Source organism: Falco rusticolus, chromosome W (assembly GCF_015220075.1).
Source record: "Falco rusticolus isolate bFalRus1 chromosome W, bFalRus1.pri, whole genome shotgun sequence".
Lineage (NCBI taxonomy): Eukaryota > Metazoa > Chordata > Aves > Falconiformes > Falconidae > Falco > Falco rusticolus.
Genome location: NC_051209.1, coordinates 2,845,147 through 2,870,181, shown reverse-complemented (window position 1 = coordinate 2,870,181; position 25,035 = coordinate 2,845,147). Strand labels below are relative to the sequence as shown.

General features: G+C 39.4%; 1 protein-coding gene and 1 pseudogene across 3 annotated transcripts in view; one reads left to right on the top strand and one right to left on the bottom strand.

The window, feature by feature from the left end:
- The window catches only part of LOC119140829 (transcription factor RFX3-like), a 173,406-nt gene extending 171,770 nt beyond the window's left edge, over positions 1 to 1,636 (top strand). The window contains exons 16-17 of one of the 3 annotated variants that reach the window (XR_005101740.1): positions 155 to 197; positions 974 to 1,018. Coding sequence is in view for 2 of the 3 variants with exons in the window: in XM_037372463.1 (XP_037228360.1) it covers positions 155 to 197; positions 974 to 1,215 (285 nt within the window). In the remaining variant the exon portion in view is untranslated. Of the gene's footprint in view, positions 1 to 154; positions 198 to 973 lie in introns of all 3 variants that reach the window. The other 2 variants (XM_037372463.1, XM_037372464.1) reach the window with 2 other exon arrangements.
- A 9,291-nt stretch (positions 1,637 to 10,927) lies between these two features.
- On the bottom strand, positions 10,928 to 17,428 carry LOC119140909 (annotated as a pseudogene).
- Between the last annotated feature and the right edge of the window lie 7,607 nt (positions 17,429 to 25,035).

Sequence of the window (25,035 nt, the reverse complement as noted above, 5' to 3'; positions counted from 1 at the left end):
TGAACACTAATATGATGGAATGAAAAATGAACTAGTATACTATGGATGTGACTGCAGTCACATGCATGCACTTTCATACTAGCCACAAGCCATTGGAGCATAGTACTGGCTTCATCATAGACTGTGTCCACACTTTTAATTGTTTATTTTGCAGTTTGGTGATTTAAATGCTCCATCCCCTGGAAATATGGATAAAGGTAAGCAGTGAAATCTCTCAAATGTATAATTTTATATAGAACTAATTTGTCTCTTGGAGCAAAACAAGCTCTTATTTTTTTTAATATAGTAAAGCAGAATCTAAAGCTGTATCATAATTTATGTTTATATTACTATTATATGGGTCCAATATGCTACACCTGATATATATTATATAATAATGACTAGAATACTCTAGGTTCTTAATAGGAAAATCTTTTTTAAAATGTTTATTATTTGCACAAGATTTTTTCAAAATTTCACCCAGAATTTAGCTGTATATCCTGGTGAGAGAGTTGAAAGGGATGGACAGTTGGAAAAAGGAAGAGGTGATGAGCATGTACATATATCTATATTTGTACTGAATGATGGGTTTGATAAGTGAAGATGGCGAAATTGGGTCCAAGCACTTACCAAATAACTTGCTAATTGTTACTGAAGGAAATAGTAAGAAATGAGTTTATGTCCTCTTTGTAGGTTGAAGTCTTATTTTGTTCTCCATTCTTACACTGGTTGTATGACTTGGAGCAAGTCAACCTCTCTTCAGTTGAGTTTCTTTATCAGTAAAATGAAATAACATTAGAAAGAGTTAATTACCCTATTTATCTGTAGTATTTATTGACTTTTCCCAATAAAATGTTGAGCTTTCATTTTCTACTTTATAAGATTGCTATACTTTCCTGTGTTTTCATATTTCAAGTTATTTGCAAAATAAAGGCCCTTGTATTTAGATTTTTTCCCTTTGTGCTATATTTTTCTTGGTTGTTTTTTTGTGCAGATGAGGGCAGCGAAGTTGAAAGCGAAATAGAAGAAGAGCTGGATGGAAACGGAGAGCCACAAGCCAAGAGGGAGAAAACAGAATTAAACCAGGCATTTCAGGTGGGCTGCATGCAGCAGCCAATGCTTGAGAGTGGAGTAGAGCAGAGCCTCCTGAACCCACTTCATAATGAGCACATTGTTACAAACACTCACACTGTTAGACAGTGCAGTGCTACTGGAAATACATATACTGCAGTCTAATATTGAAGCACCCCCCAACTCCATTAGCTCTGTTGATGCTGGACTTAATGGAGGGAGAGGGTGGAGAATAGGTCTGAAAGTTGACTTATCAAATTTTAGCTGTGCTGAATGTTACCTTTAATTGGAGTTGTGAAATGAAATGGGTGTATGCATTTTGCCGGATATTTTTTTAAAAATTGTAAGCAAAATCATTTTACATTGGTTATTTGATATTATGAGGTTTTGTAGTTTCAAGTGTCAATGAAGATTTTTGCCAAGCTTTTCCTGTTAATGCTTTTGTCCTCTTAAAATTAAAATTACTTATTTTTTCAGTTTAAAATATTTTAATGTTAATTATTTGTCATAATGGTTTCATATACAAAGGTTTTCAATTAGATGCACTTCTGTGAAATATTAAAATAAATACTTTCTTTGACTTATACTGGAAGCATACTCATTTGACAGCAGACGCATCAAATTTATTATAAAAGGTGCTTTTCATTGAACATAACTAGAAGACACTGATGAAATTGTGAACATTCAGGGGATATTTTTATCATGTTGGAGGGTTGGGAAGATCTACTGTTTTCTTTCTGTAAGGAAGAAGTGTTTTCACTGCATTTACAAATGCGGAATGAGTGACAGAATTATAATAATGTGGTAATGTGTACACTGTAGGAATACCTAATTATCTGATCACCATGTAAACAATACAAGCTTCCTTTAAAATCAACAGCTCCAGATTTTATATGTACGCCAGTTCCTCTAGTTTTGGAGACTACTGATTCTATATTTGAGACCACTGCACAGATGCTTTTGGTTGTTGAGTGGTACTGTAGTTGATAGAAACTGAACCAGAAAAGAAGTGACTTGATTTTTTTTTTTATGTGTACATGCTACTTATGCTGAACTGGACATACAGGAAAACATTCCTTTTGGATGACTTTCTTCTATTCCAGATCTTTTCCTACTACTAGTTCAATCTGCTGCTTTCGTAAATGATAATTTATAGAATGTAAGAAATATAGCAACCTGCATCATTTTCTTTTCAAAATATATTTCCTGATTATTAAAGTGAATTTAAATTTTTACAAAAAATTAATAAGGTAGTGTAACTGGTGCACCTCACTTGTACTTATTCCCAATTGCATTGAATTTGAATAGTTGGCTAGATGGACCATTGCCATTTAAGAATGTACATCAGGGATCATTGTACCTCGGCTATTACATGGTGCCTTAAACAGAACTGAAGCTAAGATTTAGTATTTTTTGTTATTATTATTAACTCTAAAAATTTATTCAACAAGGTGTGCCTGTCACTTTCAAATTTCCTAAGTATTAAGGGCAGGTTACATTGTCTTCAAAGAAATAAAAGGGGGGTTTATTATTAAGTAATTTTAATATCCCACTTAAAATTGATAATAAAACTATTTTTTTCTTGTTTCTAGCTGAGTTTCACTTTATTACAAATAAAATTTGCTTGGAAACTTGAAAAGCAAACCTAGCTTTTAATTTTGTGTATTAAAACCAACTCCAAATGTTGTTAACAAAGTAAATGGACCCTAGTCATAAGCGTGGTTATATATTTTTAAACCCTTGTCAGATTTTAATTTTTAAAATTCAGACTAAATAAATGAGCAGGTACATAATGCAGTACATTTTCAATTTCTATATGTGGTAGGGTGTAAGGCTGATGCTATGTTTTAATTATTGCATCTTATAGTGATAGTTTATACAGTCTATATTAATTGACATTAAACATCTGATTTTTTCTGATTATTTTAAGCATTTTCATTATTTTTAAAGCAGACACATGGATTTGCTAAGCTAAAATATTGAAAATTAATAAATAAAAGCAAAAATCTGAAGGAGAGAATAAAAAATCAATTTTATAGAAAGGACTGTATAAAAAATTTAGGGAGTCTCTTATTTTATCTAGTGTGGCTGTGGATTGATTTTTTAAATTTTATTTTATTAATTCATATATACCAAATGGGTGGACAGCACATGAAATGAACAATGTATTTTTAGCAAAGAAATTTGCTGCTAGAGCTTTCATATGCTCCAAGAACGGTTAAAGATCAACTAAAATGTCCTAACAAAATTATTTGTAAATTGCTTAGCAGAATTTGGAGGCCAACCCATCCTGCTCCATTCTATGTAGGCACAATTCTTACTGATGTCAGTAGATTTTTTTTTGTCTTGGCAAAAAGTGCAAATATGGTTTATGTTAATTTATCTCTGAATTCACCTGTGCACTGAATCCTCATAGGTTTTGTTCTCCCAAATATCACTGCATTTTCCCTCAGAAATCAGCACCCTTCACCAAATATCCTAAAATCTACCCTATGATAAATATTTAATCCCTGTTATTTTGCATTCTAAGATTTTAACAAGTAAAATAAAATTAAATATTCTGCATTTTTCATTTTTAACATAGGGTGTTCTATGCTGTACTGATGGTTTGTATTGCCTTGTTTCCAATTTTGTGTTGACAAACCTTAAATGTTTTCTTATCATTGTCCTTTATTGGTAGAATGTTGGATTTGTTGTTGCTGTGAGAAAATTATGGTTGTAACATACAAATATAGATTGCTAAGAGGTGGGACCTGAATATCTCTTGACTGATATTTTGAATAGTTGATCACTGTTCATGTAGTGCAAAAAGAAAACAAAATATATGCATACAAAGATAGAACGTATATCATGGATTCTAATAGCAGTTATCAAAACAAATTGGAACTATCCTTGATTTAGATAACTGAATGGAGCTTGTATTTCTATGCTTATCAACTGATTATTCTCTTAGATTTTTAAGTAATATTTTCCCCACTGAAATATTTAAAAGAATTAAGTTGCTGTAAGCTGTGTATACTTACAGGTTTGAAATTTTTGTGCTTTGCTTTTAAATTTACTGCAATTTTGGTCAAATGTACACATATGAATGAATTTACACACTTGATATTTGTTAATAGATGGGTATTGTTAATGATTTAAGAACAGAAATATGGATACCTCAGTCCAAATTATGTATTGTGTAGCATGTGGCTGAATTGCCACTCTGAAGCCTGCTTAACTCTTTTAGAGCTCTAAAGAGCTGTAGCAAGCATCTACTGGCTAGACATTATAAGATACGGGCTTATATGATTTGTGGAATTTACCCAATGTTGATGTGAAATTCAAAATTATTTTAGAGACACCCTATTAGCACAAATAACTTAGTGAACACTGTGGCAGAACGGGTATTGTTGAATTAGTTTTTCAAAACATGGGCACTAATTTTCACAAGATTTATATTTATGAAAAATTTTTGGTAAATTTTCATATTTCTCATTGTAAATCAGTTTAAAAAAAACCTCTTTTCAGTTATCTATTTCTGTGTTTTATTATTGTACTGTAGCATGCTTTGTGCACCTTTTTTTTTTTAATGTTCCATTAAAAATTTTGGAGAATATTCTTTTAATTGTTTACTTACAGAACGATGATGTACAGCATTTCTGCCTTTAATTCACAAATGTGTAAAATAATGTGCTGGTGTACTGTCACTGAGGAATGTATAGGTCTATACAATATTTTAAACTGAAGCATTTTTAAATGTCTGATACACTGCTTCTGTTCAAAATATTTTCCATGGGGGAAGACCTGACCTGATATATTTGTGGTACTCACCAAATGATATCAGCATTGTTTAGAAAAACATTTATATTAGTTAGAGCTACATTGCAATCTAACTTAATTTATAGACTGGTTTTACAAAAATAAAATAAACTTTTATAGTAATGAAAAAAACTGGTGAAAAATTAACTTTTTAAATAATGTAAGTATTTTTGGTACTTCATGTGACAGTGATTTCTGAGTTTAAACCATTCATTTGAGAGATCAGTATACATTTCTGAAAATTGTATCCCTGTCTCCGTAGAACAGGAAAACTACCATGTCTGTGGTTTAAAAACAGGTCAATGAATGGTATTCTAGTATCTTTGCTACTTCGGTGATAAAAAGAAAAAACCCAAAAAAACAGGAATAGAAGCATAAATAAAAAATGCTTAGTTTTAGCCTTAGAAAATGAATTTAATGTAATGCCTTGTATTTAACCCTTTGAGCATTGTAAGGATACACTTTTTAAGTAATTTAATTAGACCACTGAAAATATTCTGTACATTTAAGTAACTGATTGTCTTTTAGAACATTTTTTTTTAATTTCTAAATTAAATGCTTGCTTGCTAGAGAAATTATTTTGTTACAGAAGGCTCAATAGATTTTGGCTAAATTATACACTGCCCTCAACATGTACTGTCTGGTGCAATACACTACTTTTGCTATTTTGTTTTCATAATTGCATAAATATCTGGAGAAATCAAATATTTGATGCTACAGACATAAGTTGTTTACTTTAAGATGCCCTTACAAGATGAAGGTTTAGAAAAAAAATATTACTATTTTGAAAATCTCTTTAGAGTAATATTAAAATGCTCTAATACTGTAAATGAAAATCTTTAAAAATAAAACCAAAACTGCTTAGTTAACAAGAGAATGAATTTTACATTACCCTTGGTATGTTTGCAATCAAATTTTCTGCAGTCTATCTGATAAATAGACAAAAAGGACATTGTTGTATTCATATTACTTTTAACATTCAGTCACTGTGATATGAACAAATGGAAAGGTATTAGATTCAGCTTCCTCTACAGGGATGCAGCTTGGGTGACTTATTGAATGTCAGAATTTAGAAAGAAAAAAAAAATCACACCTGCTTTCTGCTGTGTTGAAAAAGTCCTTTGTTCTTACAAGTAGTACCAGAACAAGGGAACAAGTTCAGAAGTGAGTAGAGAGTTGTTGAAAATTATAGATAGGAATACCACCTTACTGAGCTTTTTTACTGGTTTCTTGCAGGAGCAATCAGCAACACTAGGTGCAGATGTATTTATCCAACTCTAGCTGAGTGAAAAAAAGGTCTCATTACTTTGTTTAGTGAAATTACATCAATAGTATAGTGCAGGTAAGTTGTAAATTTTAGCCAATTTATGCAGTTTGTGCATAATTAAAATGCAATACTCAAAGGGTTTGAATTTAACAATATTTTATTCATAATTTATTGTAAATGCTTCCCAGTTTGCATGCCTTGAACATTGCTGCTAGTGATTTTATATTCCAGCAGACCTGAGTTTAATTTACCCATTTTACTTAAGAAATAGTAAAAGCCACTTACAAAGTGACTGCCTAGGTTTCTTTTGAGGAAAATATGCCTTAGTTTGGTCATTTAAACTCTTGGTTTATTCTGATTTTTTTTTCTTTTCAAAAAGAAACCCAGCAATTAAAATGTTGGGATTGGAAGCCCTGAGTAATTAAACATTTGGTAAAAATTGTTCTTGTAAATTGATCATTAAGGCTGGAATTCATTGTAGAGAAGAAAGTCCATAACAAGACTATGAGCATCAAAATGACCCTCACTTAAATCTAAATTTGGAAAATGTTCTTATGTTCTTAAGTGCTTCCTTGATTGCAGTGCAAATGTCTTGCAAAAATTTTCAGCACTGGGTGAACTTTACTCTAAAATAATAAATATTTTTAAAGAATTAAGACTGTGGAGGGACAACCTCACCTTGACTGGTGTTTACCAGGGACCTAATCTGGTATCTTTTGACTTGCTGATATCAACAAGAGGGTTTTTTTCTTTTGGTTTGTGGGTGTTTTTTTTACACAAAGAATACTAAAGGGTTCCCAAATATATTGTTAAAGTGATTGTTTTGTATTTAAACATTAAATATCATATTAAAGTAACCCAATAAAGCAATTTAAAATGTCAGAAAAATATAATTTTGTACCAAAGCAAGTTTCTCATCTTCCCTAGAAATTTGCATTTACAGTAATAACCAATGAGGCTATTGAATAAACTTTGAGTGCCTTTCAAACACTTAGGAAATTTTACCTCAGGTGGTAAACTGTAATTAAGTTAATTCTAGAGCTTGCCAATCAATAATTCTGTCATCACTCAGGGCTTTCTTACCTTCTAGGAAACTTACTTGGTTCCATTTATTTTCTACTGTATTTTTTTAAAGTGCCATGATTTAAATTTCACTTAGTAAGTGGCAGATTACATTATTCAGTTCCACAGGCACGGAAATGTAATAACACTAGGAGAAATTGAACTTTTGTTTTCCTATTTACTGCATACATTATGTAAATTAAGAAAGCAACTTTTTTATAGACTGTACATGTGACAATGTAATGTTATTTTGCAGTTTTTGAATTAGTTGAACACACTTTTAATTATTTAAGGAAAACATCTTTACAGAATAATTTGATAGGTTTTTTGTATAAAGTATTTGATTTTGTAAATATGTATTTCCTGATGTGATATTTTCTTTTTTTGTGAGAAATGCTAAATCTTTTAGTATCTCATGTCCTCTCAAAATTGGAAGGAGCTAAATAATAGTTTGTGGGCAATTTGTATTGTGTATTGTACAATAACTAGGAAACTTTTATAATTATAAAAAATATATTAACTTTTAATGTATTGTTTAAAAATAATGACTGGAACATACTAAAGACAGTAGGATTTTTCTGAATATTTCAGACATGAACTCAGGCTAGTTTTCTTGTGTTTCTCAAAACAAAATTGTGTATTGTCTTCTGAAATAAATTTGTTTTTCTGTTACAAGCAGTTGACATTTGAATTTTTTTGGGGTTTATATAATTAAATATTTTAGATTGTAATACTATTGATTTTGAAAGAAAAAATCTTTCAACTTCTCTCTTTTAAATAAGACAGTTAATATTTATGTAGCAGTATTAGGCATAAAAAACGTAAAAAACATTGAGTGTTTCTCAGACTGCAAGAGATTGTTATTTGTCAACTGGATTAAATAGCTGTTAATGCTTCCAACAACTTTAGAATATAATATGTTAATTTAAATATCAAGAATACTTTTCCATTCTAAATTTAGCTGGCTAAAATAGGGTTGTTAGGAGCAAGACGACTTTGGTATCTGGACTTCATTGCTGTTAATGTATGACCACCAAAGCCTACTACTGCAAGTTTTGCTTTAATAAAATTGTGAAAATATTTGCATTAACTTATTTCAGCATACTTAACCTGAAAACAAAGAATAAAGTCTCTATTGTATCAAGCCATGTTTCTCATGGATCTCTAATGTGTATTCCAGACAGTGTGTTTTTCACCTAAAAATATAGAATCCTATTTTAATTGGGGAAGACCCACCAAGTAACAGAATGCTAGAACATTAAAGTGAGCTTGGAACACCAGGATCAAAACAGGTATTTCATATAAGCTTAGAAAAAGATAGGAAAGTTGCCTCCTAGAGCCTGCATTTATTTTATTTGGGAAGTTCAGTTTATGAGCATTATAATCCACAGTTGTCTATCTCATACAGTTTATTTCAACTAAGGTCCAAAAGCTTATTACAAATACAATCTTTATACCCTGATGACAAGCCAGATTTATGTTTATAAAATCCTAATTGTTTTGAAGACTGAGACTTCCTGTCCTAGCTGGTGCTTTGGTTGAGACTGAGTGGGTTTAGTTCCAGCACATATCTGGTAGAGAAGGGGCTGTAAAAAACATCTTTCATCCTGATTGACAGTATTTGGTCATATTATTAGATTTTTCAGCGACAGCATTAACAGAAAGAATATTCAGGATTCAGCCTTTGTTATTGCTAATAATAATTAAAATGGCTTAATCGTTTAAATAATAAATGGAAGTTTAGTTTAACCTCCCCACAGTGCTGTAATATAGATCCCATAACATACAATATGGCAGAAATGGTGGAAATTCAGGGAAATGCAAGGTATTGTAAGAAGACAACAGATAAGATGGTTTACACATCAAACTACCATTTTTATTACTTCTGCAAGGTGATTTTTCTGTACAATGTTGATATCAAGTAAGTTACATTCTATATCAAGTTATTTTAAATGTATTTAATTTGCCTCACCTCAGGCAATCACTTCTAATGTGTAAAACAGGGGTCCTCAAACTTTTTAACCAGGGGGCCAGCGTGGATGAAGTGGCAGGCAGTCATCTGTGGCTGCTTGGTTTCTCCCCCAACCCCTGGCAGGGGGGGTGGGGGGTTCTGTAAATACCGGGGGGCGGATTGAGGACCCTGGGGGGCCGTATCCAGCCCGCGGGTCGTAGTTTGAGGACCCCTGGTGTAAAACATCATATAGCCCACAACAATCTAAACTGTGCCAAAAGCCATCACAAATGTAAAGCCAATTATTATTCCACAAAGGAACTAAGGCAGTCAAACCTTTATCCATTTCTGACACTGTTAATAGTATGCCAAATAGAGTTCCTATGTTGAGTTGATGCTATTATTCCTGATCTTATTTCAGATTTCACTAAATACCATTGTATACATTCTTTCCCAATAACTGGATTAGCCTAACAGCATTAAAAAAGAAAAAAAAATTATCTTGACTACAATTTGGTGCTGTTGACAGTTTATTTCGAACAATTTTATGAACAGAACTCTTTTCCCAAGGAAATACTATGCACCCAAAATCTGGAGCTGTCTTCACTACTAAAGTTTAGGGCATAATCAGACATACTTTCACAGATCTATCTGGAGTGGTGTTTAAAAAGATGTTGTCCCAAGCTGTTCTCTCTTTCCAGCTGGAAGCTGCCATTTCCCACAGTGGGTGGGATGTGAGTACAGACGATCTCAGTACATACAACAAGCATATTTCTGAGACAAAATCTACCACCTTTGCTCAAACTAACTGAAAGTAGTTTGTACTATCTTTGTTCCATAGCTTAGGAAGTCCTTAAAGCTTCCTAAGCTGTTGTAGTAGCTTAGAGAAACAAGAAAACAAGTGGATGATGATGGGCATTTATTGAATTATAGAATTATATAGGTTGGAAGGGACATCTTGAGGTCTCTAGTCCAACCCATCCCACTCCTTGAGCATGGCCCCTATTTGTGTTTGAAATCCTCATGGGGAAAAACCTTCCTAATATCTGAGTGGAATTTCCCACGTTTCAGCTTGTGCCCATTGCCTCTTTTCCTTCCTTCTCTTTTGAGGGCTAAACAATCCCATCTCTCAACTTCTGCTTTTATGCCATATGCTCCAGCCCCCTGACCATCTTGGTGGTCCTCTGCTAGACTCACTCCAGTATGTCAATGCCTTTCTTGTACGGGGGAGCCCAAAAGTAGACACAGGACTCCAGCTGTAGTCTCATCAGTACTGAAGGGGGAGGGGGGGGAATCACTTCTCTTAACCTTCTGGCTACATTACTGCTAATACAGCCCAGGATGAAGTTGGCCTTGACCACAAAGGCACACTGCTGGCTCATGTACTAGTTGCCCACCAAGACCCCAGGTCTTTTTCTGCAAAGCTGTTCTCTAACCAGTCAGCCCCCAGCCTGTACTGGTGTATGGAGTTGTTCCATCCCAGATCTGGGAATTTTCCCTTTGTTGAACTCAGTGAGTTTCCTGTCAGCCCATTTCTCCAGCCTGTTGAGGTCCCTTTGAGTAGCAAGCCTGCCCTTCAGTGTATCAACTGCCCCCACCCCCCAATTTGGTATCATCCAGAAACTTTCAGAGTATGCACTCCATCCCATCATCCAAGACATTAATAAAGATGTTAAACAGTATCAGCCACAGTATCAGCCCTTGAGAGGCCACTGATAATCAGTCAATAGCTGGACTTTGTACCAAAGACCTTGTTGAAGTCGAGGTGAATAACATGCAATGCTGTTCCCTAGTGTTCAGTCAGTCATTTCATCATAGAAGGCAATCAAGTTGGTTGGGCACAATTTTCCCTTGGTAAATCCATACTGGCTGCTCCCAGTGACCTTCTTGTCTTTTCTGTGCTTGGGCATGGCTTCCAGGAGAGTTTGCTTCAGAACTTTCCCAGGGACTGAGATGAGGCTCACCAGCCTGTAGGTCTCTGGATTCTTCCCTTTGCCCTTCTTGAAGATGAGTGTAACATTTGCATTTTTCCAGTCATCAGGAAACTTCTTTGACCACCATGACCTTTGTCATGGTTTAACCCTAGCTGGCAGCCAAGCACCACACAGACGCTTGCTCACTCCCCCCCCCCCACCTGGAGGGGTGGGGAGGAGAGTCGGAATCGGAATGTAAAACTCGAGGGTTGAGATAAAAACAATTTAATAATTTAAACAGAATAAAAAGGTAAGAACAATAACAACGATAATAATAATAACAATTATAATGGAAAGGTGGGGGAAAAGGATAAAATGCAAAGCAAAAGGGAAAAAGGAAAACAAGTGATACACAGTACAACCGCTCGACACCCGCTGACCGATGCTCAGCCACTCCCCGAGCAACGATCCCCCCCACCCCAGCTAACCCTCCAAGTTTATATACCAAGCATGACATCCCATGGTATGGAATACCTCTTTGGCTGGTTCAGGTCAGCTGACCTGGCTGTGTCCCTTCCCACTCTCTTGTGCCCCTCCAGCCCTCTGGCTGGCAAGGCCCAAGAAACTGAAAAATCCTTGACTTAGTATAAACATTACCCAGCAACAACTAAAAACATCAGTGTGCTATCAACATTGTTCTCCCATCATAGCCAAAACACAGCACTGTACTAGCTACTAAGAAGAAAGTTAACTCCATCCCAGCTGAAACCAGGACACCTTTTAACGTTGATAGAGCATGGCCTTAAAATGGCATTGGCCAGCCCCTTTTGCATCCAATCTGGTCCCATACACTTGTATATGTCCAACTGGCTTAAGTGTTCTCTAACTGTATTGTTCTCTACTGTGCATAATGCTTCACTCCCACAGACTGCTAGGAGGCTCAGGGGACTGAGGGGTCTTAGGGCAGTACTTACTGGTGATAACTGAAGTAAAGAAAAAAAGGCATTGAATACCTCAGCATTTTCCATGCCATTGGTCAGTAGGCCTTCTGCTCCACTAAGTAACAGGCCCACATTTTCTTTAGCCTTCCTTTTGCTGCCATCATACCTATACAAGCTCTTTGTTTTGGCCTTCATATCCCTTGCTAGTTCCAACTCCATCTGAGCTTTGTTTTTCTTAACTCCATCCCTGCACACTTGGGCAATGTTTCTACATTTCTCTTGGGAATCCCATCCCTGCTTTGTCTGCTCATATTTGACTCATCTGCTTACAAATCAATAGTATCTGGGCATCCTCTATTAAAATGCATTCTCTAGGCAGAATCTAGATCTGCTAATGGGTTGTACCTAACATTTCCAAGCACCTATTCTTCAAAAATAAATTCTCTTTAGTGAAAGCTGAGTGATGTACTCCTTACCTTCTTTCATGAAGTACTGGTAGCAGAAGCATTTTTATAACCCTTAAGTTGTTAGAGCAGAGTTAAAGAGGAGTACCAGTAAAACAATTGTGAATGGGAACAGCTGAATGTACAGTGAATGAACAGCTGAACAAACAGTATGCACTTTAGAAGAGGGGTTCATGAACTGGTTCTTTGCAGAAATTGCAATTTGAGGTTGTATTGCCTTTCATGGATGTTGAAAGTCTGCATAAAGAGCTGCTATAACACCCTATTGATTCGAAAGACAGACAAAGAAGGATATACATTGTGGGTGTTGTGATTTAACCCCACCCAGCAACTAAGCACCACACAGCTGCTTGCTCATTCCCCTTCCAGTGGGATAGAGGAGAGAATCAGAAGAGTAAAAGTGAGAAAACTCATGGGTTGTGATAAAGACAGTTTAATAGCTGTGGCGATTGAGGCACGGACTTTGCAAGGATGGTGAAGCAAAAACCTTTATTGTTAGTTAGTTACAGCTTTTATAAGTTTATACTCTGTACATATGCTGCTAAAAGCTTTATTATTGGTCAAACTCTACTGTCCATGTGCCCAGCTGCTGTTCACTATAGGCTACTCTCTGCTGTTCACACTGTTTCCTTATCTTCTAGAAGTGAGATCACATTCCTCTTTTGTTTCTGTCTCATACAGGTTTCTTCTCATATTCCCTCAAAGTTATTTACCTCTTTGCTGCAGGATCACAGCTGCACATTGTCAAAGTAAGGTCACAGCTGCACATTATCAATGTCAAACAACCCACTGCCTCCGTCCTCTATAAATAGCTAAAGCAGGGGTCCTCAAACTTTTTAAACAGGGGGCTGGCATGGATGAAGTGGTAGGAAGTCATCTGTGGCTGCTTGGTTCCCCCCAACCCCCGGTGGGGGGGTTCTGTAAATACCGGGGTCCGGATTGAGGACCCTGGGGGGCTGTATCTGGGCCGTAGTTTGAGGACCCCTGAGCTAAAGCAAAAACTGTGTGTGCAACCAAAGCAAAACAAAGTGTTCATTTGCTGCTTTCAATTGGCAGACAGGTGTTCAGCCATCTCCAGGAATGCATGGCTCCATCACATGTAATGGTTCCTTGGGAAGACAAACAACATAACACTGAATGTCCCTTCCCTTCCTTCTTCCCCCAACATTGAGCATGACGTTCTATGGTATGGAATATCCATTTGGCTAGTTTGGGTTAGCTGTCGTGGTTATGCTCCCTCCTAGCTTCCTGTACACCTGCTCACTGGCAGAGCATGGGAAAGTTGAAAAGTCCTCGATGTAGAGTAAGCACTACTTAGCAACAACTAATACATCAGTATATAATCAACATTATTGTCATACTAAATCCAAAACACAGCACTGCACCAGCTACTGAAAATAAAATTCACTTTATCCCAGCTGAAACTAGGAGAGTATCCACCCTTTATTCCATTACATTTTACATCATGCCTGTGCCACTCTGCATTGTAACAGACCTGCTGTCTTTCTGCACTAACGAATGCTAAAAGTATCGGGGTGGGGATATTTTGTAGGTGTATTCATGCACACTGAAAGGGCAAAAGCCTTGCTGAGCTAAAAGTTATGTGTTGCCTACAAGCTCCTCTGAGATGGGCACAGGCAGGATTCTCCCAATCATCTTTCCCATGTATCCTTGCTCCTACTTGGAGATAAGGACACATTTTCAGATTTGTTGGCAAAAGCTTCTCTAAGCCCAAACAAAAATCACCATTCTATCACCTGATTTCTCTACATGGACTTCAATGAACACATTCTGGTCTGACTAATTCTACAAACCTTTACTAAAAGATGTGATATTTTTACACCAGAGATTGCCAGATAGCACTCACTGAATTATACAACTGTCTTGGCTAAACCTTGGCTGGCCACCAGGTGCCACCCAAGCCACTCTATCACTGCTCCTCCTCAACAGAACAGAGGAAGAGAATCATAGAATGGTTTGGGTTGGAAGGGACCTTAAAGCTCATCAAGTTCCAACCCCCCTGCCATGGGCAGGGACACCTTTCACTAGACCAGGTTGCTCAAAGCCCCATCTAACCTGGCCTTGAACACTTCCAGAGATGGGGCATACACAACTTCTCTGGGCAACTTGTTCCAGTGTCTCACCACCCTCACAGGAAAGAATTTCTTCCCAATATCTAATATAAACCTACCCTCTCTCAGTTTAAAGCCATTGCTCCTTGTCCTATCACTACAAGCCCTTGTAAAAAGTCCCTCTCCAGCTTTCTTGTAGGCCTCCTTTAGGTACTGGAAGGTTTCAATAAGATCTCCATGGAGCCTTCTCTTCTCCAGGCTGAACAACCCCAAATCTCTCAGCCTGTCTTCATAGAAGAGGTGCTCCAGCTTCCTGATCATCGTTTTGGCCCTCCTCTGGACTCTCTCCAATAGGTCCATGTCCTTCTTATGCTTGGGGGCCCCAGAGCTGAACGTAGTACTCCAGGTGGGGTCTCATCAGAGTGGAGTAGTGGGGGAGAATCACCTCCCTTTACCTGCTGGACACACTTCTTTTGATGCAGCCAGGGTTTTGGTTGGCTTTCTGGGCTGCAAGTGCACATTGCTGGGTCATGTTGAGTTTGTTGTCCACCAGCATTCCCAAGTCCTTCTCCTCAGGGATGCTGTCAATCCATTCTCTGCCAAGCCTGTATTTGTGCTTGGGATTTTCCTGACCCACATGCAGGACCTTGCACTTCTTGAACCTCATGAGGTTTGCACGGGCCCAACTCTCAAGCTTCTCAAGGTCTCTCTGGATGGCATCTCTTCCCTCTAGAGCAGGGGTCCTCAAACTTTTTAAACAGGGGGCCAGCATGCAGATTAAGTGGCAGGCAGTCATCTGCGGCTGCTTGGTTTCCCCCCCCCAACCCCCGGGGGGGGGGGGGGGGGGGGCGCGGGGGGGGGGGGGTTTAAATACCGGGGGCCGGATTGAGGACCCTGGGGGGCCGTATCTGGCCCGCGGGTCGTAGTTTGAGGACCCCTGCTCTAGAGTATCAACCACACCGTTCAGCTTACTGTCATTCACAGACTTGCTGAGGGTGCACTCGATCCCACTGTCCATGTCACTGACATAGATGTTGAACAGCACCATTCCCAGTACGGACCCCTGAGGAACATCACTTGTCACCGGTCTCCACTTGGACATTGAGCCATTGGCCACAGCTCTCTGAGTGTGACCATTCAGCCAATTCCTTATTCATCGAGTGGTCCATCAGTCAAATCCATGTCTTTCCAGTTTAGAGACAAGGATGTCATGTGGGACAGTATGAAAAGATTTGCACAAGCCCAGGTAGATGAGGTCAGTTGCTCGCCCCTTATCCACCAACACTGTAACTCCATTGTAGAAGGCCACCAAATTTGTCAGGCAGAATTTACCCTTCATAAAGCCATGTTGGCTGTCAGCAATCACTTTCTCATTTTTCATGTGCTTTAGTACAGCTTCCAGGAGGAACTTCATCATCTTGCCAGGCACAGAGGTGAAACTCACCAGCCTGTCGTTTCCTGGGTCTTCCTTATTTCCCTTTTTAAAAGTGGGGGTTACATTTCCCGTTTTCCAGTCCATGGGAACTTCACCGGACTGCCATGACTCTTCAAATATAATGGATAGTGGCTTAACCATTTCATCTTCCCTTAGGACACACAGATGCATCTCATCAGGTCCCATGGACTTGTGTACCTTCAGGTTCCTTAGATGGTCTCGAACCTGACCTTCTCCTACAGTAGGTGGTTATTCGTTCTCCCGATCCCTGCCTTTGCCTTCTGCAACTTGGGTGGTGTGGCAGGTCCACTTGTCAGTGAAGACCGAGGCAAAAAAGTCCTTGAGTACCTCAGACTTCTCCATGTCCCAGGGAACCAGGTCTCCTCTTTCCTTCCAGAGAGGGCCCATGTTTTCCCTTGTCTTCCTTTTATCACCGATGTACCTATAGAACCTTTTTTTTTTTTGTTGACCTTGATGTCCCTGGCCAGTTTTAATTCTATCAGGTCTTGAGCTTTCCTAACCTCATCCCTGGATGCTTGGACAATTTCTCTGTATTCCTCCTAGGCTACCTGTCCTTGCTTCCACCCCCTGTAGGCTCCCTTTTTGTGTTTGAGTTTGTCCAGGAGCTCCTTCTTCATCTATTCAGGTCTCCTGGCATTTTTGCCCAACTTCCTCTTTGTTGGGACACATCACTTCTGAGCTTGGAGGAGGTGATCCTTGAATATTAATCAGCTTTCTTGTGCCCCTCTTACTTCCCATGGTACTCTACCAAGCAGATCCCTGAAGAGACCAAAATCTGCTCTCCTGAAGTCCAGGGTAGCAATCTTGCTGTGCACCCTCCTCGCTGCCCTAAGGATCTTGAACTCCACCATTTCGTGGTCACTTCAACCAAGGCTGCCCTTAAGCTTCACATTCCCCACCAGCCCCTCCTTGCTGGTGAGAACAAGGTCCAGCATAGCAGCTGTCCTTGTTGGCTCCTCTAGCACTTGGAGAAGGAAGTTATCATCAACGCATTCCAGGAACCTCCTGGATTGCCTATGCCCTGCTGTGTTGTCTTTCCAGCAGATTATTGGGGTGGTTGAAGCCCCCCATGTGGACCAGGGCTTGTGAACATGAGGATGCTCCTATCTGTCTATAGAGGGCCTCATCTGCTTGGTCTTCCTGGTCGAGTGGCCTTAGCAGACCTCCAGTATAATGTCTCCTGCCCCTGCCCTCCCTTTAATCCTGACCCATAAACTCTCAGTTGGGTCCTCATCCATCACCAGGGGGAGCTCCGTGCACTCCATCTGGTCATTGACATTGAGGGTGACACCCCCTCTTTGTCTCCCCTGAGTCTCCTTCCTAAAGAGCCTGTATCTGTCCATTCCAACACTCCAGTCGTAGGAGCCAGCCCACCATGTCTCTGTGATGCCAATAAGATCATAGCCCTGCAGGTGTGTGCATGTCTCTAACTCTTCTTGTTTATTTTCCATGCTACATGTGTTTGCATAGAAGCATTTAAATTGGGCCCCCCGATGCAGCTGACATACTGGCTGGAGTGGCTGGAATTTATTTGTGCTGCTCTTCAGGTGCTCTCCTGCTGACCTGTGATCCATCTCCAGGCTCTGGGCATCTCTTGCTGGCACTGGCATCAAACTGCTAGGAGCGGGATGGATTGAGGTTCCCCTCCCCCAGCAACTTTAGTTTAAAGCCCTCTTCATCAGCTTGGCAAGCCTATGACCAAAGATGCTCTTCCCCTTTGCTGTCAGATGGACCCTGTCAGCCCCCAGTAGACCAGGTTTCTCAAAGTGAGTCCCATGGTCTAATTAGCCAAATCCCTGGCTGTGGCACCAGTCCCATAACCATTAATTGATTTGCTGGATTCAGCTGGCCCTTTTAAACTCCTTCCGTTGACCAGGAGGGTTAATGAAAAAACTACCTGCACTCCAGAGTCCCTTACCACCACTCTTGGGGCTCTGTAATCCTTTTTGATACTTCTCAGACTACTCTTGGCTGTATCATTTGTACTCATATGAAACAACAGCAGCAGATCATAGTCTGTGGACTGTACAAGGCTTGGTAGTCTCTCGGTGACATCCCTGATATGAGCCCCTGGTAAGCAGCACAGCTCTCTAGACAGCGCATCAGGTCAGCAAATGGGTGCCTCCGTACCTCTCAGAAGAGAGTCACCTACTACTATGGTAGTACTATTTTACTATATGACAAAAACCTCGTTGGTAGAGACAAGTCTAGGGATATATCTTACCAATTACTGTCACAGGGAAAACAGACTCATCTTGGGGAAATTACTTTATTGTAGGGGCCTAAAATAAGTTGACCTTGTAGAGAAACAAGGCTGAATTGGTAGAGCTGTTAGTGTACAGATAAGTGGCCAAATTTGGCCGTGAAACCACAAGTGTGTGAACAGCTTGTAATGAGCAACTGCTTTGCTACACATAGACAAATTCCCAGGCATTTGCTGCACGCAGGCACATTCCAGGGCAGAACTTGGGCAGATAAGCATTTGTATATAACTAGCACTTATATATGCAATAAACGATCTCACTTCTTCACTGACTTGGGGTTCATGCCTTCATACGCCACAACTCGTTGCTGTACCAAATAAATTAAGATTCTGCCTGACACTCTGATACAGGATACATAGCGTGGAGAAACTTCTTTAACACTGGCTATTTTATGCTAACAAGGAAAGAATTGTCTCCTATTTTTCCATTGTGTGCAAAAATGTGTCACACATACCAGAGACATTTCTGTTATCAAATGTTACAACACATGCCTTGGCTCCAGGTAGATTTTATAAGTGTATGTTCATACTGTATGCAAATATAGCAAGAATACTACAAGATATTTTGACTGCTAATAAACTTCACACCTCCAGGCAAGATTAATTCAGAATGTACTTAATTTCTGTAAAGGAATTATTAAGGAAATAATCTAAAGCAAAACCTGTACTATTAATGTGGTAAGTATCTGGGACTATATTAATCTCTTTTGCACTATGCATATATTATCAATTAAAAATACATAGATGCTGTGGCTTAACCCCAGCTAAGCACCACACAGTCACTTGGTCACTCTCCCCCATAGTGGGATGGGGAAGAGAATCAGAATGATAAAAATCCAGAACTCTTGAGTTGAGATAAAGACAGTTTAATAGGTAAAGCAATAGCTGCACATGCAAGCAAAGCAAAACAAGGAATTCTTTCACTACTTTCCATCAGCAGGAAGATGTTTAGCCATTCCCAGGAAAGCAGGGCTTCATCGCGTGTAACGGTTAATTGGGAAGACAAATGCCATAACTGAATGTCACGGTTTAACCCCAGCCGGCAAGTAAGCACCACGCAGCCGCTTGCTGACTCCCCTCACAGTGGGATGGGGGAGAGGATCAGAAGAGTAAAAGTGAGAAAACTCATGGGTTGAGATTAGAACAATTTAATAGGTAAAGCAATAAATAGCCGCACACGCAAGCAAAGCAAAACAAGGAATTCATTCACTATTTCCCATGGGCAGGCAGGTGTTCAGCCATCCCCAGGAAAGCAGGGCTCCATCACACGTAACGGTTACTCAGGAAGACAAATGCCATAATGCTGGATATCCCCCCCTTCCTCCTTCTTCCCCCAGCTTATATACTCAGCTTGACGTCATATGGTATGGAATACCTCTTTGGCTAGTTTGGGTCACCTGTCCTGTCTGCGTCCCCTCCCAATTTCATTTGCCCCTCCAGCCTTCTCACTTGCAAAGCCTGAGAAACTGAAAAGTCCTTGACTTAGTATAAACATTACCCCATCAAAAACCAAAAACATCAGCTTCATATCATCATTGTTCTCACACCAAATCCAAAACACAATATTGCACCAGCTACTAAGAAGGAAATTAACTCTATCCTAGCTGAAACCAGGACACTGAACATCCCCCCTTCCTCCTTCTTCCCCATAGATTTTATTGTTCAGCATGATGTCATATGGTATGGAATATCCTTTTGGTCATTTAGGGTCAACTGTCTCAGCTGTGTTTCCTCCCAACTTCTTGCCTACCCCCAGTCTACTCCCGGGGGGTGGTGGAGGGGTTGGGCATGGCATTATAAGAATCAGGAAAGACTTTGACACTGTGCAAGCACTTTTCAGCAATTGGTGTGCTATCATCAATGCTGTTTTGGTCACAAATCCAAAACATAGCACAATATTAGCTGCTATGAAGAAATTTAACTCTATCCCAGCCAAAAGCAGTACAATCTCCACACCTTATTCCATACCATTTACATCATGCTCAGGTCCCTCACTATCCAATACATGCTCGTTAATGACCACCACCCCCCCTTTCTGTCTTTTGATACATAATCAGTTATCGTTCCCTTAGTCTATGGTGCACTCCTGTAAAATGTCCATAAAATGTCCACTGAGTTCATTTAGTTCATGAGTTGGGTTATATCTGTTATGGTGGTTGCTCAGGACAGGAGAGGTGGTGTGTTGCATGTAGTTATTGGATGCCAAAGCCAGCTCAGGTTGGGTCACTGCTGCACTTGCATTGCTTCTTGTGAGGCTCATTCTCCATTGGTCTGGGTGGTTCCTGCTATAGTACTTGTTTTAAATGAAAAAAGAACCAGAACTGATAATCACATTCATCTTTTACTTCATTCAGTCAAAAATATTACAATCAGTATACATTCTTTTCTGCTCATTATTTGTTTTTTATGGAGCAGTTGATTGCATAGTGAACTTGAAATTCTGATATGCTGTGATTGGATTAAGATTAATAAATTCTGTAGTCCAATAAAATTACAATGTGGACTAATGAAAGTAGTGCTCACATCTGGGTAAATTCTTGGGTGAAATTACTTGTTCACAATGTACATTTTTCATCTGGAACACCTATACCCACCAAAGACATTAAGACCAGGACCGGAATGCCAAAAGTACTATAAACCAGGACTGATCCAAAGATCATGAAAATCAATGTTTATTATACTATTTTCAATGGGGTTTTATGCAGGGCCTTGATTTCTTGAGAAAGCTTACATTGCATAATATTATGAATTATTACATTTAATATTCTCATAGCATTATCAATATATATGATGAGGTATCACAAGTAAACAACCATAAGTAATTCATAAATCTTTTAATTTATGAGTGATTAAATTAAATAAATTCACAATTGAAAAATATTAGCGTATCAGGGAAAACATAATTATTTTAATCCTTTCCCTGCATGTTATTTTATTTATGGTGTGTCTTTCTACGTAAGGCATACAGTAAAAGAGCACAATTGCCTCGTAGTGTAATGGACCTGTCATCTTGGGAAGGTTTTTTCTAAAAGCCAAGAAAACACTTGTCAATACTGAGCCACCCATCTCTAGTGTGACATTCACATTGCGAGTCCAAGCACAGCTCAGAGGACAACAAAGCAGTAGTGCACACTCAGATCCTACAACTAAATACCCATGAATAGTTTTTACAATAAAGTAAAAGATATCTTGTCCATGAAAGGGGATTATCATCTCTGATGTACAAGTGTGACCTTATTAAAATACTCATGGTCAAATTCATCTCTTCCAGTGAGAGATTCTATTTATTCTGTGAGATTGTTTTAGTTGTCAAAGCCTACATTTTAGCTTAAATCAGAGTGTGGGAATTACAAGTGAACTCAGTCGGATTCTCATGAAACTTCTACCAGCTCTATTTTTCCTCCAAAGCAACATTTTACTGATCACTAAATTTACTTTGCAGAAGTTACTATTTCTCAGGCTTTCTCATATGCAGGAGGGGGCCTGGAAATCAGGACCATGTTAGCTGAAAGGAATGTGCTCGAGCTTGTAGGTCATAAACCCTGGGAGGACAAGGAATGTGAATAGATAACAATCAACAGGGTGAGTCATGCTGAGAGAAGATAAGGGAATGAGGAACGGATGGCGCCAAGGATGGCGCCAAGGAAAGGTAACACCTTGCTGTTAATTGATGGTAGTTAACCACCAATCAGGGATTGCCTAGTATGCAATGCTTAGCTTCAAGAACCAATCTGTTTATATACACTTTCAGAAGCTGCGCGTTTTAAACTTGTGCTTCTGTACAATAAATTGACATCTTGCTTGCATCAAGCAAGCAGCGCTTATATGGTGAATTCATCCAAAGTTTTATTGTATTGCAGACATTTTTTTCCAAACCTGCTAAATAAGAAGCATTATTTCTAAAGCAGGTCCAAACACAGCATAAAAACTTTCATTTTTTTGTTTCACTTTTTATCAAAATTCAAAATGCTTAGGACATTTATTGAAAATTGTAGAACTTGAATTTCTGTCAGAAGACCAAATAATTATTCAGATCTTGTGTTCCTTAATTGTTGTGTCCATTGTAGCTGAACTTTTACACTTAGCTAAGCGAAGTTATCTGTATATTGGGAATTTAGTAAATAGTACAAAAAAGTCAGACAATACTGCATGGAGATACCAGGTTCTTTTCTTTCTGTAGCATTTGGAATGAAAAGATGCATCATATCTTAGTTATTCCCTATTAGTTAATGTCAACTATGTAGTGATGGCAATTTAATACCATGGATATTTCAACTAAACAAAGGTGGCATGTTTTCTACAGACAGCCATGCTGGCCATTTGCTCAAACAATCATTTGTCCTATTTTCAGACACTATTTTTCCAGTGACACTGGTGTAGTTCAGGGAGTAATTCAAAGAAGCATAGGTAAATCACATGAGCTGGCTACAAGTATAAATGTACAACTGATCCTGCGTGACAAAGAAAATCAACTAGGGCCAGAGAGCAATCAAAATGTGCTTACACTTAAACGGTCAGCTGGCTCCAGTAAAAAAGAAAGTTCCATTGCAAGGGCTATGGTGACTGATTATTAAAAGAAGCATATGGAAGGGTATTGGCTGAGGAGTCCATTTTTAGGAATAGAAATCTAAGATGTCAGGAGGCATACAGGAGAAATTGCAGGTGTATTTGCTATATTTTTGTATTTGCATTTATATTTCCTGTATTTGCTTTACAAATGAGCAGTAGCTCTATTTCCATGAGTAAACATCCTTCAGATGTTTTTCAATGTAAGAGCTGGGAAGAATGCTGTCCTGGTTTCAGCTGGGATAGAGCTAATTTTCTTCTTAGTAGCTGGTACAATGCTATGTTTTGGATTTAGTTTGAGAATAATGTTGATAACACACTGATGTTTTAGTTGTTGCTAAGTGGTGTTTACCCTAAGTCAAGGACTTTTCAGTTTCCCGTGCTCTGCCAGCGAGCAGGTGCACAAGAAGCTGGGAGGGAGCAGAGGCAGGACAGCTGACCCAAACTAGCCAAAGGGATATTCCATGCCACAGAACATCATGCTCAGTATATAAACTGGGTGGAGTTGGCCAAGGCCTGCCAATGGCTGCTCGGGGACTGGCTGGGCATCGGTCAGTGGGTGGTGAGCAATTGTGTTGTGTATCACTTGGTGGTTTTTTTCCCTTGGAATTTATTCCTCTCTCTCTCTTCTTCATTACAGTTATTATTGTTATTATTTTTATTTTACTTTATTTTACTTCTTAAACTGTTCTTATCTCAACCCACAGGTTTTAACTTTTTCTCGATTCTCTTCCCCATCCCACTGGGTGGAGAGGCAGGGATTGAGTGAGTGGCTGTGTGGTACTTAGTTGCTGGCTGGGGTTAAACCACAACACATGCAACGGCAGAAAATAGTTCAAAAAGACAGAAAAATATCTGGAAGAACTAACAAGAGATATTTGTCTCTTTGTCCCTGGGCAAGACATCAGAGTGGAAGGTGTTACTGGGCAAGCTCAGGTATTGCAAAAGGGAATGGACTATTGCCAATGGCATTTCTGCAGTGCTGGAAGAGGCTGGCAGGATGCAAAAATGCTGTGACACAAGGTGAGCAGGCCAGATACAGCAGAGGGGTGAAATTTGTGTTACATCTGAGTCACGAAGATAGGCCATGCTGACTTGAAAAGACTGGGATGGCATTTGGGAGGGATGTCACTGCATGGTTGTTGGGGTCTACAGCAGGTCTGCAGACAAGTTAGTTGACTTCAAAGACTTAGCCGTGTACCTTTAAGACAGCCACAAATTGTCAGGTCTGTAAACAGGATGTGAAGAACCGGAACTTAGAACCGCAGCATACGGGCACCTACAGCAACAGCAAATAGCAAGCAAGAAGGACACAAAAACCTATCAGGGTCTAACACCTGCACTGTCTAAGATATATAAATAGTTTGTATAAACAATAAAGGCCATTTTGCCCGAACCCAGCCACAAAGATATAGTGTTTTTTCAGTCTGCCTTGACCTGCGTCACCACATTTGGTGACCCCGACGTGCCGATGTGATCCCAGTAAAAGGTATCAAAAAGAGACCCTGAGACTGTGCCGATGTGACCCCGGTAAGGGGTGTCAGGAGCGATCCTGAGACTGTGACCAGCGGGTTGCTGGGGAGGCGGAGCCTGGTGAAGCGGAGTAGCGCAGCGAGGAGAACTGACACCGGTAAGGTGAGCCACCAGGGACAACATGGGGAGTAAGTTATCTAAAGAAGATACCATAGTGCTATCAATGTGGAAATTAGTATTAGAAAAGCGTGGAAATACTTTAGATGGGCTCCGGTTAAAAAATATGTTATTGTGGGCCAAAACACATGGAGTGGAAGTGTCCTCTGCGACTGCTCTTAGTGTGTGGACCTGGGACGACTTAGGATCAACACTGTCAGAAGCTCTGGAGAAAGGGGACGAAGAGGTGTCGGGGCTTTTGCTTACGTGGGGACTGCTTAGACATGCTGTAGGGGGCTTCAAAAATCATCAACGCACGAGTGGGGGCTTGCAAAATCAGCAAAATGTGAATGAGGGTGTATCATTCAAACCTCCCCAGTATCCGCATCCAGAATACAGACAAGAGGATGAGGGGGTGGGGGAGGGGGAGAGTCTGTGCCCCTTACCAGACGCCACTCCCCAATGCCCCGAATCCCCTAAATCTGTCCAACCGCATCGACTTATACTCGATACCGATTCCGAGGACGAGGACGACAAGCAGAAACCTCGACGTACCGATCCCAGCCCCCCTGACTCCCCCCAACATTTGTGCCAGCCCAC